Below are 18,936 nucleotides of genomic sequence, written 5' to 3' on the forward strand. Positions count from 1 at the left end.
CATTCTTCATATTTCCTTTAAAATTTTAATTTAATTAAAAATTTATTTTATTGAAGTGTAGTTGATTCATTTTTTATATTTCTGTTTTGAGTATTAATTATTTCTGTGGGCTCCCAGGTGGAGCTAGCAGTAAAGAATCCACCTGCCATTGCAGGAGATGTAAAGAGATGAATGTTCAATTCCTGGGTCGGGAAGATCCTCCGGAGGAGGACATGGCAACCCACTCCAGTATTCTTGCTTAGAAATCCCAGACAGAGGAGCCTGGTGGGCTGCAGTCCATAGGACCGCAAAGGATTGGACATGACTGAAGCAACTTGGCACACATCCATTTCCCTAATGGAAGACAAAGGTTTAGTATTCTATCACACTCACTGCAGTCTTCCAAAGTGACCCAGTTCAGTACAGTTCAGTCGCTCAATCGTGTCTGACTCTTTGCGACCCCATGAATCGCAGCACGCCAGGCCTCCCTGTCCATCACCATCTCCCAGAGTTCACTCAGACTCACGTCCATTGAGTCAGTGATGCCATCCAGCCATCTCATCCTCTGTCGTCCCCTTATCCTCCTGCCCCTAATCCCTCCCAGCATCAGAGTCTTTTCCAATGAGTCAACTCTTCGCATGAGGTGGCCAAAGTACTGGAGTTTCAGCTTTAGCATCATTCCTTCCAAAGAAATCCCAGGGCTGATCTCCTTCAGAATGGACTGGTTGGATCTCCTTGCAGTCCAAGGGACTCTCAAGAGTCTTTTCCAACACCACAGTTCAAAAGCATCAATTCTTCAGCACTAAGCTTTCTTCACAGTCCAGCTCTCACATCTATACATGACCACTGGAAAAGTCATAGCCTTGACTAGACGGACCTTTGTTGGCAAAGTAATGTCTCTGCTTTTCAATATGCTATCTAGGTTGGTTATAACTTTCCTTCCAAGGAGTAAGTGTCTTTTAATTTCATGGTTGCAGTCACCATCTACAGTGATTTTGGAGCCCCCCAAAATAAAGTCTGACACTGTTTCTACTGTTTCCCGTCTATTTCCCATGAAGTGATGGGACCGGATGCCATGATCTTTGTTTTTTGAATGTTGAGCTTTAAGCCAACTTTTTCACTCCCCTCTTTCACTTTCATCAAGAGGCTTTTTAGCTCCTCTTCACTTTCTGCCATAAGGGTGGTGTCATCTGCATATCTGAGGTTATTGATATTTCTCCCTGCAATCTTGATCCCAGCTTGTGCTTCTTCCAGCCCAGCGTTTCTCATGATGTACTCTGCATAGAAGTTAAATAAGCAGGATGACAATATACAGCCTTGATGTACTCCTGTTCGTATTTGGAACCAGTCTGTTGTTCCATGTCCAGTTCTAACTGTTGCTTCCTGACTTGAGTACAAGTTTCTCAAGAGGCAGGTCAGGTGGTCTGGTATTCCCATCTCTTTCAGAATTTTCCACAGTTTATTGTGATCCACACAGTCAAAGGCTTTGGCATAGTCAATAAAGCAGAAATAGATGTTTTTTGGAACTCTCTTGCTTTTTCCATGATCCAGAGGATGTTGGCAATTTGATCTCTGGTTCCTCTGCCTTTTCTAAAACCAGCTTGAACATCTGGAAGTTCGTGGTTCACGTATTGCTGAAGCCTGGCTTGGAGGATTTTGAGCATTTCTTTACTAGCGTGTGAGATGAGTGCAATTGTGTGGTAGTTTGAGCATTCTTTAGCATTGCCTTTCTTTGGGATTGGAATGAAAACGGACCTTTTCCAGCCCTGTGGCCACTGCTGAGTTTTCCAAATTTGCTGGCATATTGAGTGCAGCACTTTCACAGCATCATCTTTCAGGATTTGAAATAGCTCCACTGGAATTCCATCACCTCCACTAGCTTTGTTCGTAGTGATGCTTTCTGAGGCCCACTTGACTTCACATTCCAGGATGTCTGGCTCTAGGTAAGTGATCACACCATCGTGATTATCTGGGTCGTGAAGATCTTTTTTGTACAGTTCTGTGTATTCCTGCCACCTCTTCTTAATATCTTCTGCTTCTGTTAGGTCCAGACCATTTCTGTCCTTTATCGAGCCCATCTTTGCATGAAATGTTCCCTTGGTATCTCTAATTTTCTTGAAGAGATCTCTAGTCTTTCCCATTCAGTTGTTTTCTTCTGTTTCTTTGCATTGATCTCTGAAGAAGGCTTTCTTATCTCTTCTTGCTATTCTTTGGAACTCTGCATTCAGATGGTTATATCTTTCCTTTTCTCCTTTGCTTTTTGCTTCTCTTCTTTTCACAGCTATTTGTAAGGCCTCCTCAGACAGCCATTTTGCTTTTTTGCATTTCTTTTCCATGGGGATGGTCTTGATCCCTGTCTCCTGTACAATGTCACGAACCTCCATCCATAGTTCATCATGCACTCTATCTATCAGATCTAGGCCCTTAAATCTATTTCTCACTTCCACTGTATAATCATAAGGGTATTTTTTTTGCTTTGGCTCCATCCCTTCATTCTTTCTGAAGTTATTTCTCCACTGATCTCCAGTAGCATATTGGGTACCTACTGACCTGGGGAGTTCCTCTTTCAGTATCCTATCATTTTGCCTTTTCATACTGTTCATGGGGTTCTCAAAGCAAGAATACTGAAGTGGTTTGCCCTTCCCTTCTCCAGTGGACCACATTCTGTCAGACCTCTCCACCAAGACCCGCCCATCTTGGGTGGCCCCACGGGCATGTCTTAGTTTCACTGAGTTAGACCAAAGTGGCACAGTGGTAAAGAATTTGCCTGCTAATGCAGGAGACACAGGAGACATGGGTTCGATCTCTTCATTGGGAAGATCTGCTGAGGAGGAAATGGCAATCCACTCCAGTATTCTGTATTTCAGTGCTTTCCTTGAGAGATCTGAAGCCACTCTCATTTTAAAATTACTTTTATTAAATCTCTTTGCTGTTATTCTCTCTGGAAATTTGAGTGTTCTGAAATTTCATGATGACATACTTGTTGGAGGGCTATTTTTGTTTTGTGCTGTACACTCAGAGGGCTCCTTTAGGTTAAAAAACTCAAGTTCTTTGGTTATGGGGCAATGTTATTTATTTCTTTGAATATCTTCTCCCTTCTATTAAATATTTCCTTTTGTTAGAACTTCCATAATTCAATTGTTGTGTTTCCTAAACTGGTGCTCTAATTAAGCAAGCAAGAAAAAACAAAAAATGTTTGCTCCCACATTCTATCTTTATCTTTTTTACTACATTTCCTTGACTTTTTTTTAATCCTTTCTATTTCTGCTATTATAGTTTTAATTTCCAAGAGTTATTTTTGGTTTTAATTCACTGAATGTACCTTTCCTTTACCTTGGACGAGGGGTATCTCCTCACCGCCGCCCCTTCCGACCTTGAACGTGGAATAGCTCCTCTAGGCCCTCCAGTGCCCTCGCAGCCCCGGCTCCTTGGATGTGAGGTAGCTCCTCCCCGCCGCCGCCCCTGGCCTAGAGTGGGGGATAGCTTTTCCTGGCCGCCGCCCCTGGCCTCGGGCGTGGGTAGCTCCTCCCGGCCAGCTCCTCTCGGCTGCTCCTGCACTGTCACCGCCTGGCACTCTCTGTCGCTGCCCCTCACCTTGGACGTGGGGTAACTCCTCTTGGCCGCCGCCCCTCCGGCATGGGGTCCTCCCGGCTTCTGCCCCTGACCTCGGCCGTGGCATAGCTCCTCTCAGCTGTGCTCTGTGCGCCGTCAAAAGCAAGAGAGTTCCAGAAAAACATCTATTTCTGTTTTATTGACTATGCCAAAGCCTTTGACTGTATGGATCACAATAAACTGTGGACAATTCTGAAAGAGATGGGAATACCAGACCACCTGACCTGCCTCTTGAGAAACCTGTATGCAGGTCAGGGTGCAACAGTTAGAACTGGACATGGAACAACAGACTGGTTCCAAATAGGAAAAGGAGTACGTCAAGGCTGTATATTGTCATCCTGCTTATTTAACTTCTATGCAGAGTACATCATGAGAAACGCTGGGCTGGAAGACACACAAGCTGGAATCAAGATTGCAGAGAGAAATATCAATAACCTCAGATATGCAGATGACACCTCCCTTATGGCAGAAAGTGAAGAGGAACTAAAAAGCCGCTTGATGAAAGTGAAAGTGGAGAGTGAAAAAGTTGGCTTAAAGCTCAACATTCAAAAAACGAAGATGATGGCATCTGGTCCCATCACTTCATGGGAAATAGATGGGGAAACAGTGGAAACAGTGTCAGACTTTATTTTTCGGGGCTCCAAAATCACTGCAGATGGTGACTGCAGCCATGAAATTAAAAGACACTTACTCCTTGGAAGGAAAGTTATGACCAACGTAGATAGCATATTGAAAAGCAGAGACATTACTTTGCCAACAGAGGTCCGTATAGTCAAGGCTACGGTTTTTCCAGTGGTCATGTATAGACGTGAGAGCTGGACTGTGAAGAAAGCTGAGCGCCAAAGAATTAATGGTTTTGAACTATGGTGTTGGAGAAGACTCTTGAGAGTCCCTTGGACTGCAAGGAGATCCAACCAGTCCATTCTGAAGGAGATCAACCCTGGGATTTCTTTGGAAGGAATGATGCTAAAGCTGAAACTCCAGTACTTTGGCCACCTCATGTGAAGTGTTGACTCACTGGAAAAGACTGATGCTGGGAGGGATTGGGGGCAGGAGGAGAAGGGGATGACAGAGAAGATGGCTGGATGGCATCACTGACTCAATGGACGTGAGTCTGAGTGAACTCTGGGAGATGGTGATGGACAGGGAGGCCTGGCGTGCTGCAATTCATGGGGTTGCAAAGAGTCGGACACGCCTGAGTGACTGAGCTGAGCTGAACTGACCTTTCTTTTAGAAATGGCATCTATTTCCTGAATAAAATATTTTCTCTCTGAGGATTTTAAAAGTGTTTTCACTGTCATATGTGTTTTCTCTTTTTCCACATTGCATTCATTTTTCATTGTTTTGGTCTCTATCATCATATCAGATACTTTCTTCTGATGCCTGTGGCCTTGGCTGTCAGCCTACGCTTAAGAGGGAGGTTCCTTCTTTTTAATATCATCTTCTCTCCTACTTCTAGTGGTACCTGGTGCTGCCATTGATTGAGGCTTTGGGGAGTTCTGTGGTATATTTTAGGATATATTTCAGCTTTTCCGACTACTACTGTAGGATTTGCCTTTCCTGGTTTTACTAAGTAAATTCCACTTATTTACCTGCTTTCCAAAACTTCTGTTGCTGCTGTCTCCTCTCCATTCTCTGTTCCTGTGTATTTCTGATTTATAACAAACAGATGACCTTTTCTGTCATTTGGAGGGGTTTGGAAGGGAGCAAGTTGTATTTGTAATCTAAATCAAGGTTCAGCAAACTATGGTTTGTGCACTAAACCCAGCTCTTTCCTATTTCTAGGGCACCACGACTAACACTTTCCCAGGTCCCTGAAGTTCCAAACTTCATCCTAGCATCTCACTCTCAGTCTTAACACACACGCTAATACCATTTTCAACCCACCTTCTATTGCACCAACAGGTGTTTGTAAGCGGTGCCGCCCTTTCCCCCTTTCCCCACCCTCTTAGAGAGCAGTTGGTAGTATAAATCTAGCTACTCTCAGACTTCCTGGTCTCCCTGTGGGTGCTGATGCCCCAGGGGGTGTCCTGCCCCTGAGCCTCAGCCAAGTGCGTTTTGTCTCCTGGATGACATAGCAATTTCTTCTGCAAGTCCAGGGTGACTCACTTTTTAAAAATAGTCTTTGATGTGTCAAAGCCTTTTTTGAAAGTCTAAACAGGTTGTATTGACTAGTTCTCTTTTAGTTCCATGCATTTTTTACCTTCTAAAAGAAACCCTAATATATTATTTAGGTACAATTTTACCTTCCTGAAACCACACACCCCTTACTTTCCATGCTTCAATGCCTCCCCTTCATTGTTCTCACATGACCAGCACAGCCTGTCCCATGAGTTTATTTCACACCAGCTCAAATACCCTCTCCTTCAAGTCTTCCCAGTTTCTCCCAGAAAAAATTCTCCCTCTTGCCTCTTAACTCCTAGGGCAACTTCTCTAGAGGCTTGTAATATAGTTATTTATATCTTTGTATTCTCCTTCTGATGGGTCATAAATTCTTTCATGTCAGGGACCTTGTCTGATCTTTCCATACAGTCTCTTGAGTTTGGAAGAACTCTGTATATGTTTGATAAATTAATGACATAAACCTAGGGAGAGACTTCTTGAAATAAGTCTACTAAGTCAACAGCGTCCACTTAACCCACTCATAGTTCAGTCCCACTAAAGTTACAAATGCCTTCCCAGTGAGTGATTCTTCAGTATCTTTTCATTCATCAGCTTCCTCCTCCTCTTTGCCACATTTAGATACTCCTTTTTACCAACAATTCTTACCTCCTCTGGCTTCCTCTGTCCTGCTACTCCTATCTCTAATTATTTCACTCATGTCTCTTCCATATACCACACTCTTCTAAATCAATGCTTGTGTTTCGCTTTCTGTCCGTAGGCTTTTTTCCCCTCTATGTGTCTTCAGGAATCTCATTTCTCTACGTATCTCAGGAATCTTCAAAACTCATGTTATGTTTGTTTGGGGTTAGGATTGAAAGGGAGTAAATCAAGGGGCTCAGACTAGGAGTTAGATTTCCTCAGAATCTAAGCAGTGGAGAGAGTAGAATAAGACACAGGTTGAAGTATCAGTTTTGCTGATGGAACAGTAAATACCCAAAATTGAGAGCTCTTTCATGAAGTTAGATTGGAAAACACAGATAATACCCAGTGTCCAAGTGGGGCCTTCTACTTCTCCTGAGATTTAGACTGTTAGGATGAGTTGGGCTTGTAGCAGGTTATTGGGAAGGCAGAAAGTGCTCCAGGATATTAAAGCGTGCAGGCTGGAAGGTAAAGGGAGTCCACTCAAACTATAGAGAGCTCCAGGATAGCAAGAGACTTGAAAATGAGAATCTCAATTGTAGGCCAAGTCCCTAGGAACTAAAAGCTAAATCTCAAGGTCTCATGGAAAGATGATGCATGGGATAGCTGACTGCACCGAAAGAATATTCTGGATCCAAGGCAGCTGTGGTGTCTTGTCCTCAACAACAGGGTTGTGGCTCTTCACTGTTGAAGAACTGATGCTCTGCCACTAACATGGCCCCCTAAGGCCCAGCATCAAGTCCAGTCCATAGCCTCCCAGCCTCTGTTCTTATTTGCTTGTTTGCTTGTATTTCCTGCCAACAGCCCCAGCTCTGTGCATCCCAACTCAAGTCTGTAAAAGGTAGAACCTGTCTGCATTTTAGATGGATGATCAGTCTATGGATTGCCTTCTCGTGGATCAGGTGCTCACCTGTGGTCCAGTTGTCTGACCAGAGGAGAGGCAGGGTCATGTGGCTTAGATGCAGGCTACTCCCATTTAAGCAAAGAGCAGCCTCTCTATGCCCAAGCCCAGAATATAGATCTATGTAATCCTCCTTCTTCCTAATCTCTTCCTCATGTCCCACAAGTCACTAGCCTTAGAAATGTTCCCTTTTAAACATTGTTAGCTTCCATTGGCTTTTGTTTTTTAATCTTGTTGCCACTGCCTTGGTTCAGGCCACCCCCATTTCTCGTCTGGAATGTTGCGTTCTTTTCTCCCTGTCTTCTGGCCTTCAGTCTCTCTTTCTCTCTCTCCAGTCTACTTTTACTGTGTTGCCAGAATGGTCAGTTTAGTTCCTGCATAGCAGTGAACATTTATGTTTGAGAATATAAGTCAGATCAGTTTCTCCCCTAGTTTTAAGCAGGGGCTTCTCCCTGCCATTGAAATACAGTACAGATGTCTCACTATGGCCTCTTACATAAGGGTTCCTACAGATTTGCCTCCTGTCTTCCTCTCTGACCCCATGTCACACCCCCCTTGTGTTCTTCATGCTCTGTGTTCCAGCAGCACTGGCCTTCTCTCTGTTTCTTAAATGCACCAAGATTGCTGTACTTGCTTTCCTTCCACCTGGAACTCTTTTTCCTTTGGTCTTTTCTTGGTGGATTCCTTCCTTCCAGCCTCAGTCATATGTCGCCTCCTCAGAGAAGTCTTCCCAAAATACCCAATCTAGCATTGCCTGTACTTCCACCTGTGATCACTGTTACATCATTGGATGTTCTTCATGCCACTTATCACTGTCAGAAATTATTTTGTTCATTTATTTACTGTTTTTTTTCAATCTCCCTGATTAAAATATAAATTCCTTGAGAATAGGAGCATTTTTGTTCTTCTTTACCATTGTATCCCTAAGTCTGGTATATAGTAGTTGCTTAATTAATATGCTGAATTAATGAACAATGAAATATTCCCCTTAATTTCCATACCTATACATTATACTTCGCTTCCCCCCTTCAGCTTTCAGTTTCAGTTCAGTCACTCTGTTGTGTCTGACTCTTTGCGACCCCATGGCCTGCAGCACACCAGGCCTCCTCCCAGACCATTTCCTGGAGCTTGTCCAGACTCATGTCCATTGAGTCAGTGATGCCATGCAGCCATCTCATCCTCTGTCATCCCTTTCTCTTCCTGCCTTCAATCTTTCCCAGTATTAGGGGCGTCCAACGTATTGGAGCTTCAGCTTCAGTATCTGTCCTTCCAATGAATATTCAGGGTTGATTTCCTTTAGGGTGGACAGGTTTGATCTCCTTGCAGTCCAAGGGACTCTCAAGAGTCTTCTCCAGCACTACAGTTCAAAAGCATCAATTCTTCAGCACTCAGCCTTCTTTATAGTCCAACTCTCACACCCATACATGACTACATCCATAGCTTTGACTAGATGGATCTTTGTCAGCAAAATAATGTCTCAGCTTTATTGAGTTATTATTGACAAATAGCGTTGTGCAAGTTTAAGGCGTACAATGTGATTGTTTGAAAGATGTACATGATGTGAAACGATTACTACAATAAGGCTGGTTAGCACACCCATCACCTCACATAGTTACCTTTTTGCATGTATGTGTGTGATGATAACATTTAATATCTACTGTCTCAAGAAACTTCAGGTATACAGTATGGTATTGTTAACTATATAATGGTTAGCTTTATATATGTTTTTATTTTACCTGTTAGGTTGTAAGCTACCTGACAGAACAGTTTTTTCCCCACTCATTCTTCCATCTCTGGGGCATACCTATGGTGGCTAGCAGAATATATGTGTTGAGTGTGTGCCATGACAGGTAGTACCCAAAACATAGCTTATTCACCCCATAATATGATTTTTGGAAGCCTATCCAATGACTGGAAAGACTGGGCCCTGTTCTCTGTCCTCTCTTTATATTCTTTTTATCCACTTCAGAAACCAGACACAGGAAACATCTGACCATAATAAAAGGTTTCTAGTCAATTCTAGGTTTCCTCACTGAACAAAGTCATGTGTAGCGATGTTCTGTTGTGCTTTGGTCTGGAATTCTGTTTGGTCACTTGTGTAGCACACCACATGGCTGCCTCTGGCCTCAGAGCCAGGAACAGCTGGAGCCCGGGCTGCTTGAAATAAAAATGACATATTTGTTAGCCTGAGAGGGAGAAGTCTGGATATTCTTGCTCTGCTTCTTGCAAAACAAACTTTTTAATTTGTTGAATACTGAATTTTCCCTTTAGCTGTCAAAGTGGTTTATAGCTCAAATGATCTTATATCCTTCAGAATAAACACAAAAAAATGAATGGCCAAACTGATTCTCAAATCTCTGCCTTAAATGCTCAAAGCAATATCCATCCAAATTACACAAAACATGATCTATCTCTGCCCTCTCACTTGCATCTTCTGCTGTTTAAAGACACACGCTCTTAGGAGCATTCCACCACCACTGGAAATAATATTTACAGAAACTCTGATTCTTTCTTTCTAGTAAGACTGTTATCTGTTTGGTGCTTGCTTCTTGCACATCCTTATCATGCTTTACTTCTAAGTGCCGATTAACATCTCTGCTTCCTTGGCTAGAAGGGAAAGCTCCTATCTGCTGGATAGGATAGATCAGATAGGATAGATTGGATAGACCAGCTCATATCTCTAGTATCACCAGGCCTGGCACATAATAGGCCACTGATAATATTTGTGAGAAGGAAGGAAGAAGAAAAGAATTTTTTCAAAGCTGGTCTATTTAGGAATTGAGGTTACTGAGGTATAGTTAAGTGTTATGCATTGTAAGAAAAGGGAAAAGCCAAATAGCTTGTCAGCACATATAGTGAATCAGGAAGGCGATCAAGAACCTGCCATCCTTTTGCATTTGGTACCAATGAGTTAGGGGTTAAAATCCTAGAGCTGGATTAGAAAGTTTTTTCCTAACTTTTTTTCCCTCTGATAATACAAGTTACATGTTCACTATAGAAATTTTTCACAACTGCAGGAATAAATGTCATCTATAATTCTTTTACCCAGAGACAACCATTGTTCACATTTAGGTTTCTTTTTTTTTTTTTTTTCCTTTTATTCTTGAAGTTTTAGTCTTTTAGTTAACGTGTAGCCTTTTTTCTTTTAGAAAAAGATTGAAAACTTTGAAAGAGATTATTTCAGAACTGCTTGTGTGTACAAAGACGGTAAATTGCAATTGGAAAAATACTTGTCAACTGCAATAAAAATTTGAGATGGTGTTACTGTTGCTCATCTGTGCAGTCAGCTTCTCAGAAAGGCTTTGCTAATCTCCTCCAGGTGACTGTGATCCCTCACCTAGAAAGCGCCTGGGGCCCTTTTCTTATTCCCCCTGCACTGCTTCGTGGGAATGCTTTCATCTTCCAAGGATGAGGCTGGGTTTGAACCTCTGAATCTTTCTGCTACAAGGACATTTCAAGGTTGACTTGAATTGAATGAGAATCTCTGTGCAGAATAGATCTCTCCCCATACCAGTTTGTGAAATATCACTCAGATAACATCACCTTTGAAAGGAAGCGAAGACGTTTACTGGTTTATTCCTTTGTTTAATGAGCATGTTGACCACTTTCTGTGCGTCAGTCCGTGCCCTTGACATCAAAGCCTCAAAATGAATAGACAGTCCTTGTCCTCAGGGGACGTGCAGTTTAATGAGAGGAGAGCAAGAGTGAAAACAGGCTTATAATGTACTGTGACAAACGTCATAATAGCAGTGCAGCGATGGCCTGAAGAGCAGGGGCAGAACTGACCAGAGAAGGCGTTAAGAGGGGGAGATGATCTCTCTGGGTCTTAATAGAAAAGTGGGAGATTTTCTATGCAGGCAGGCAGAGAAAACAGTATGTCAGACGTCTGAAAACATGAAGGTGAAGATCTCTTCGGAAAAATAGAAACAGTTTAGCATATCTGGAACATGGGGTATATTACAGATCATAAATGAGCCAGAATGGTAAAGACCTTGAAGGTCAGAGCTTGAACTTTATCTTTCAGGCTAGAGAAAGCCACTGAAGCATTTTAACCAAGAGCAAAGTGGTAGTCAGGTATACTTTTTAGAAAAGTCATGCAGCAGTATAAAAGATGATGGAAGTAGGCTAAGTTGGAGGTTAAAAGTGTGGATAAGGGGGCTATCAGAACACTCCCAGCAAAAGAAGGATAGGCAGATATCCGCAAAAGGCAAAGGTGGCGCTAGTGGTAAAGAACCTGCCTGCCAACGCAGGAGACATAAGAGATGGAGGTTCAGTCCCTGGGTCAGGGAAGATACCCTGGAGGAGAGCAGGGAAACTGCAGTATTCTTGCCTGGAGAATTCCTATGGACAGAGGAGCCTAGTAGGCTACAGTCCATAGGATGGCAAAGAGTTGGACATGACTAAGTGACTGAGCATGCACCAGGTCTTATTCTGGTAACATATCAGTGAACAAAGCATCCATAGTGTCTGTCTTTATGGCGCTTATAGTCTAGCAGTGGGACAGATGTAACTTCCAGTTTTGATAACTCGTGTCAGATTTCCATGTACAGTACAAAGAAAATGATGTATACCTGGAGATCTGATGGATCCTGCTGGGGCGGGATGCTCCCTGGGGTGCAGATGCTGTTCCTATAGGCAGCCAGCTAGCATTCCTTTGTAGTGAGTGAGCCTTTTGAATATGATCCCTTTTGAGTCTGGGGTCTCTGGGGTTATGTTGGACCTTAAATTGTCTTGGTGTCCCTGGTATTAATAATTTGCATTTACTGAGCTGTGTGTTGGCTTCATGCCATCATTTGTATTGGCTCCTGTTGTAGGAAACAGCCATAAAAGATTCACAGTTATTTATCTTATAAATGAAATGTTGTAGAAGTTAACAGTCTTCAACATGGTGCAGCGTCTCCATTTATTAAGACCTATGAGAGGAATTTCTTTCTGATCACTATATAGTATTTGCTTTTCTACTTCCGGTTGCTCTGAGGCACCCTGTCCAATCCTGCTTCAGGTCTCCACACAGGACACCCTCTGCCTGGAATGCCCCTTCCCTTCTTGTCAGGTTTAACCTCTACATATCCTGCATATCCATCAGCTTGCAGTTCAGGTGTCACTTCTTTAGGGAAGCCTTCCCTAACCAATATACACTCCCCTTCCAAACTTTTAGTGCTTTTCCCACATTCTTTGTTGTTATTGTTTTTACTTCATCAGTTTTCAGTTGAATAAGTTGTTGTTGGGTAACTTTTTTTCTCTTAGACTGATGGCAGATCCATGAGGGTAGAGATCATGCATTTGTGTGTGTGTCTGGATTGCAAAGGCATAGTATAGTATCTTGCATGTAGTAGATGCTCAATAAATATTTACTGAATAGTTGAATAAATGAGTGAATGAATATACTGTGAGCCCTCAATCTTGTTCATGTTCTCCTTTATTTAGCTGTTTGGGAGCTCAGACTTCTTTGAGTCAACCTATAGTGTTTGGTTAGGTCCTCATGGCATGCATTTTATGCACTAACATTCCCCTGACTATATAGTATTATTCCTTCCTTTGATTTCTTCATTTGTAAAATTCCAGTGTATACTGTAAATTCCTATAAGTCACTTGATGCCTTTTGGGGGAGGAAATAATAAACAATTGGATATAATAATAGGAAAAGAAAGTAAATCAAAGGAAAATGTTGGTGCCTTTAACCAGATGCAGGAGAGATGTTTTCTTTTGCTTTAATTTTATTTTCACTGTGCAAAGGAAAAAGAAGTAAATTTGTCCCCTAATTTGGCAGGAAATGCTTCTGAAGAATTTGGGGCATGTCTCTGCCCTGAGATGTTCCTCCCAGTGGCAGGAGGCTGGGACTGGGCTCGGCAGGGCCTCCTGGCCCAGCGGATGGGTGGGATGGACCTGTGGAGGCTGTCTGTGCAGCTGATTCCAGTCCTGTTGACCTTTCCTTGGGAGAGGGTTTGGGGAATGCCAGTGAGAGCTTGCTTTTTTTGTTTGTTTTTGTTTTGTTTTTACTGTAAGAAGGAGAAAGAAATGAACTTGTCCTCTTGTGTTGCAGATTCAGTGGTTCTTTCCTTTGACTCCGCGGGACAAACACTAGGCTCAGGTACCAATCCCTCCCCCTCTGTCATCCTTTCTGCTCTCAGCGCAGGCCACAGTTGAAGTGGAGCCTAATGAGGTTGGGGAGGGGATGTCGGGGAGGGCACTGGAATATCTCAATATTGTGGGAAGGTCTCAAGGAGCTTTTCTAGGGACCTGTGGTCTGGGAAACAGCAGTGGGATGCAGCATCCAGAGGACTTTGCCAGTTGCTTTAAATGTGTGCAGCGAAGAGTCTGCAGTAGATACTCCTGCCTCATTCAGGGTGGTCCAGGGTCATAGAAAAGATGTCTGTTTCCTGTGCACACATCCTGTTGCAGAGAGAGATGGGCAGAGGCCACTGAAAGACACCAAGCTTTGGGCACGCAGGAGCAGTGGACCATCAGGGTCTCCAGGAACATGCTGGGCTGGTGAGGGCATCACAGCTTCCTGAGGACACACACCCTGTTGCAGGTTCACAGGCACACCCCATATAACTCAAATACACACCTCCTGGGTGTACACCTCCTGTGTGTCGGGGCACGGCACCGTGCACACATGCTGAAGCACTCGCATGCTTCCCTGTGTCGACAGTGCAGGGCGCAGAAATCGGCACACCCACCACTTTGACTCAGATCACCCAGTCTTAGTGGAGCCCAGCTCTCTCCTATCTCAGGCTGTCTGCCTGCCCCACAGCACTCTGCTGCTGGCAGTGAACAGAAAGGGAAGATACTGATTCTTCAACTTGCTGCCATTGCATCCATATGGGAGCCCCAGAATGACTTTACCTCATGAGGAGAGCATCTCCATGCATCGGGTCTTAATTTTTACTTGAAGATGGTGGTCCTTGTACCATAGGTGCTGCCTGTGAGTAACAGGGAGACTTTGCTGGCCTGTTAAAGGCAATTAAGCCATTTTGCTGTGGTTGACTGCAATAGATTGATGTTTCACAATGCATCCATGAGGTTCAGGCCACTGTAGCAATGTGGATGAGGGGGAAGACAATATAATCTCAGAGAATAATCAGAGAATATAATCTCAGCTACCACTGTTTACTGAGGGCCTACTGTGTGCCAGCACTAAAAACACCAAAGCCAAGTGCTTTACACACTTCTTGCAAGGTGGATAGTAAGTACATCTTTAATTATAGATAAAGAAACCTAATACTCAAGAGTCAAAGTACCCTGTCCAAGGCTACTCATATCTGTCTAACCCTAGATCCTATACTCTCTGCCTTGCCATCTTGCTGTCTCATACCTTGATACTTGATACTCCACTGAAATGCTTTAAGACAGAATGGACAGATAGAAAGAGTTTTGAAATAGGCATAAAGTTGTGAATCAATTTTATTACATTTATTACAATTTACTACATTACAACTTTATTACAAAGTAAAACTTCTGTTAATCAAAAGATACCATTAAGAGAGTGAAAAGGCAGAGTGAAAAAAAATATGTCTATAACATAAATAGCCAACAAAGGGCTTGTTTCCAGAATAAAGAGCTAAAAAGATCAATGTGAATAAAGAAGCAACCCTGTGTAGAAACAAGCAAAACACCCAAATAGGCCCTTCACAAAAGAGGAATCCAGATGGTTAATAACCCAATGAAAAGGTCTTCAATTGTATTAGTACCTAGGGAAATGCAAATTAGCATTTCAAGCACAAGCTGGAATCAAGATTGCTGGGAGAAATATCAGTAACCTCAGATATGCAGCTGACACCACCCTTATGGCAGAAAGTGAAGAAGAACTAAAGAGCCTCTTGATGAAAGTGAAAGAGGAGAGTGAAAAAGTTGGCTTAAAGCTCAACATTCAGAAAACTAAGATCATGGCATCCGGTCCCATCACTTCATGGCAAATAGATGGGGAAACAGTGGGAACAGCGGCAGACTATATTTTCGGGGGCTCCAAAATCACTGCGGATGGTGACTGCAGCCATGAAATTAAAAGACGCTTACTCCTTGGAAAGAAAGTTATGACCAACCTAGACAGCATATTAAAAAAGCAGAGACATTACTTTGCCAACAAGGGTCCATCTAATCAAGGCTATGGTTTTTCCAGTAGTCATGTATAGATGTGAGAGTTGGACTATAAAGAAAGCCAAGCGCTGAAAAATTGATGTTTTTGAACTGTGGTGTTGGAGAAGACTCTTGAGAGTCCCTTGGACTGCAAGGAGATCCAGCCAGTCTATCCTAAAGGAAATCAGTCCTGAATAGTCCTTCCAATGTTGAAGCTGAAACTCTAATACTTTGGCCACCTGATGTGAAGAACTGACTCATTTGAAAAGACCCTGATGCTGGGAAAGATTGAAGGTGGGAGGAGAAGGGGACAACAGAGGATATAGTTGGATGGCATCACCGACTCAATGGGCATGAGTTTGAGTAAACTCCGGGAGTTGGTGATGGACAGGGAGGCCTGGCGTGCTGCAGTCCATGGGGTCACAAAGAGTCGAACATGACTGAGCAACTGAACTGAGATACCACTGCACATCTACCAAAATAGGGACACTTGAAAAGCCTGATAAAAGGTTGGTAAGGATTTGATGCGGTGGAAACTCTGAGTCTCTGCTGTCAGTGGGTAAGTTGATCACAATCACTTTGGAAAAAACTGTGGTAGTGTCTAGCTAAATCTGAATATATACATACCCATGACCTGGCATTTCCTCCCCTAGGAAATATATTCCCTGCATAAATAGATAGTTACATATATATACACCAGAATATGTGTATAAAATACATGTGTAAGAATCTATCTCTGTCACTGAAAGCAGCTAAAGGCCTGGACATTTAGCAGCTATTTGAAAGACTCTGGAATATAAACAGTAGTAGACAGAGGGGAGGAAAAAACTAGAATTAGAAGTACTACCACACTAGCAGTGGGTTTCTCATTTTTCCTCTGGTATCCTATGTCATGGACTCAAGGCATCCCAAAACCTGAGCACAGAGTAGACATCAGGGCATAACTGGAGAGAATTCCAGAAGACCTCTAGTTATGGCTCTGGTTGGGAAAGGGGCTCTAAGGCTCAGACAGAGGGGGACATCCCAAAGGTCATTTTTTCTGTTTTCTCATGCCTTAATCCCCAGGCAGTCCCCTGAGTGGTGATGATGGCAGTGCCCAGTAATAGCAGTGGGGCCTTCAAGCACCTAAAACCAAAGAAAGGAAATATTCTTCTTTGATCAATACTTCCTTTATGTAATCCCAAGAGGGTGGAGAAAATCCAGTTGTCTTTTCTCTCTCAGCCTTCTTGCTGCTTGGTTCCAGATTTGGGTACAGTTTCTGGCAGTAGCAGAAAGTGGTAAATAAAACCTCAGCTTTGGGGCCAGAGGACCAAGAAGGGGAGGCCCAATAAACTGGAAAGTACGAGGAGACGGCAGAGAGGAAGGAGTTCAGGAAAGCAACTCCATAATGTTGTATGCGAACTTCTGGGCTAACCCTGAGCTGTGCATGTGTTTGTCTGATTCCAGCCAACACACCAAAGACTCAGAGAACAGAACTAGGGGATGGACCAGACTGGACACTGGGTAGTGTACACAGAGGACATACCTGAACAGCCTTTGAAAATAGAACTGGCATTGAAACCACAGCTCACAGAAGGCTGGTCAGAACTTGCCACTGAAATCCAACCTGGTTGATTGTCTGGTGAAACAAAAATATCAGCATTCTCCACTGCATTTAAATCAGACCTGAATTTAAAGAAGATTTAAAGACGCTTCACAACATAATATTCAAAATACGTAAGACACAATCTAAAATTAATTATCATATGAAGAACCAGGAAAATCTCAACTTGCCTGGGAGAGATAATCAATGGATGCTGATGCTAGGATGACACAGATGTTGGAATAATCTGACAGATTTAAAGTGGCATTTATACAAATGCTCCTGGCCGCCTTTCTCCATCTCTTCCATCTGGCTGTTCCTGAGTTGAATCCTTTCATAATAAACTGGTAATCTTGTAAGTAAACTGTTTTTAAAAAAAAGATGCTCTCGAAAGTAAGGATAAACACTGTTGACATGAATTTAGATAGAAAGTGTTAGCGGAAAAAGAAAAACACTTGTATATATAACCAAATAACGATTAAAGAAAAAATACAACAATTTAAAATTTAAAAACTCTGCTGAATAGGCTCAGTCACAAAATGGAGATGATAAGCAAAGAATCAGTAAACTTGAAAATAAAGCAGTAGAAACTATCCAATCTGAACAATAGAAGAAAAAATGTCAAAGAAGTTGAACGGTGTCTCAGTAACTTATGGGACAGTGCTGGAAGGTTTACAGTCTGTGTCCCTGGAGCCCCAGAAGGAGAGAAAGAGCGCAGTAGAGAAGAAATGTTTGAAGAAGTAATGGCTTACACTTCCCAAACTAGGTGCCCGAGTAGGGTTTATCCTGGGAATGGAAGGCTGGTTCAACATTCAAAAGTCAATCAGTGTAATCTACCATATTAACTGTCTAAAGAAGAAAAATACATAGTCATGTCAATTGACAAAAAGCATCTGATAAAATTCCGCACCTACTCACGATAAAAATTCTCAGAAAACTTAGAAGGGAACTTTTTCACTCTGATATAGGACATCTACAAAAAGCCTACAGCAAACCTCATACTTTATGGTAAAACTGCTCTCAGCCTAGGATCAAGAACCACTCCTGAAAGTCCTAGCCAGTACACTGAGAAGAAAAAGAATGAAAAAGAATGCAGATGGGAAAAGAAGAAATAAAAGCAACCCTCTTCATGGTTTCCTACATAGAAAATCCCAAGGAATCTGTTTTTAAAAACTGCTAGAACTAATAACTGAGTTTAGTAAGATAACAGGATGCAAAATCAGAATGCGAAAAATTAATTATATTTCTGTATACTAGGAAAATTCCATGGATGGAGGAGCCTGGTAGGCTGCAGTCCATGGGGTCGCTAAGAGTCAGACACAACTGAGCGTCTTCACTTTCACTTTTCACTTTCATGCATTGGAGAAGGCAATGGCAACTCACTCCAGTATTCTTGCCTGGAGAATCCCAGAGACAGAGGAGCCTAGTGGGCTGCCATCTATAGGGTCGCACAGAGTCGGATACGACTGAAGCGACTTAGCAGCAGCAGCAGCAGCAGCAATGAATAATTGAAAGTCAAACATTTTTTAAAAATGGAAAACAAATCATGGTACCAACACCCCCCTCCCCGCCAAAATAAAATGCTTATGTGTACATACGATGAAATGTGCAGGGTCTGTATGCCAAAACCTGTTTGTCTCCCCATATTTTCTTCCTCACCTACCAAACTATTCAAGCTACAAACCTCACGATCACCTTGATTTTTCCTCTTCTCACCCTTTCCTACCTTTTCTGTCTTCATGGTATGTCCTTCTTTCGAGCATCACTGTCCAAGGTACCATCTTCTCCCCCCTTAGACAAGTAAACATCTCTTTTTTTTTTTTTTAATTTATTTTTTATTTTACTTTACAATACTGTATTGGTTTTACCATACATTGACATGAATCCGCCACGGGTGTACATGAGTTCCCAGTCCTGAACCCCCCTTCCACCTCCCTTCCCATATCATCTTTCTGGGTCATCCCAGTGCACCAGCCCCAAG

The 18,936-nt window shown here is 42.7% G+C and overlaps 1 protein-coding gene across 7 annotated transcripts in view; it reads left to right on the plus strand.

Annotated features, from left to right (window-relative positions):
* ST3GAL3 (ST3 beta-galactoside alpha-2,3-sialyltransferase 3) overlaps window positions 1-18,936 on the plus strand; it is a 224,543-nt gene that overhangs the window by 89,986 nt on the left and 115,621 nt on the right. For 6 of the 7 annotated variants that reach the window (XM_015091928.3, XM_042247079.2, XM_042247098.2 and 3 more), the window contains exon 3: window positions 13,338-13,385. The exons of the other annotated variant lie outside the window; for it this stretch is intronic. In XM_015091928.3, the coding sequence (XP_014947414.1) occupies window positions 13,338-13,385 (48 nt within the window). The remainder of the gene's footprint in view (window positions 1-13,337; window positions 13,386-18,936) is intronic. 7 annotated transcript variants of the gene reach the window in all.

This window comes from Ovis aries, chromosome 1 (genome assembly GCF_016772045.2).
Source record: "Ovis aries strain OAR_USU_Benz2616 breed Rambouillet chromosome 1, ARS-UI_Ramb_v3.0, whole genome shotgun sequence".
NCBI lineage: Eukaryota > Metazoa > Chordata > Mammalia > Artiodactyla > Bovidae > Ovis > Ovis aries.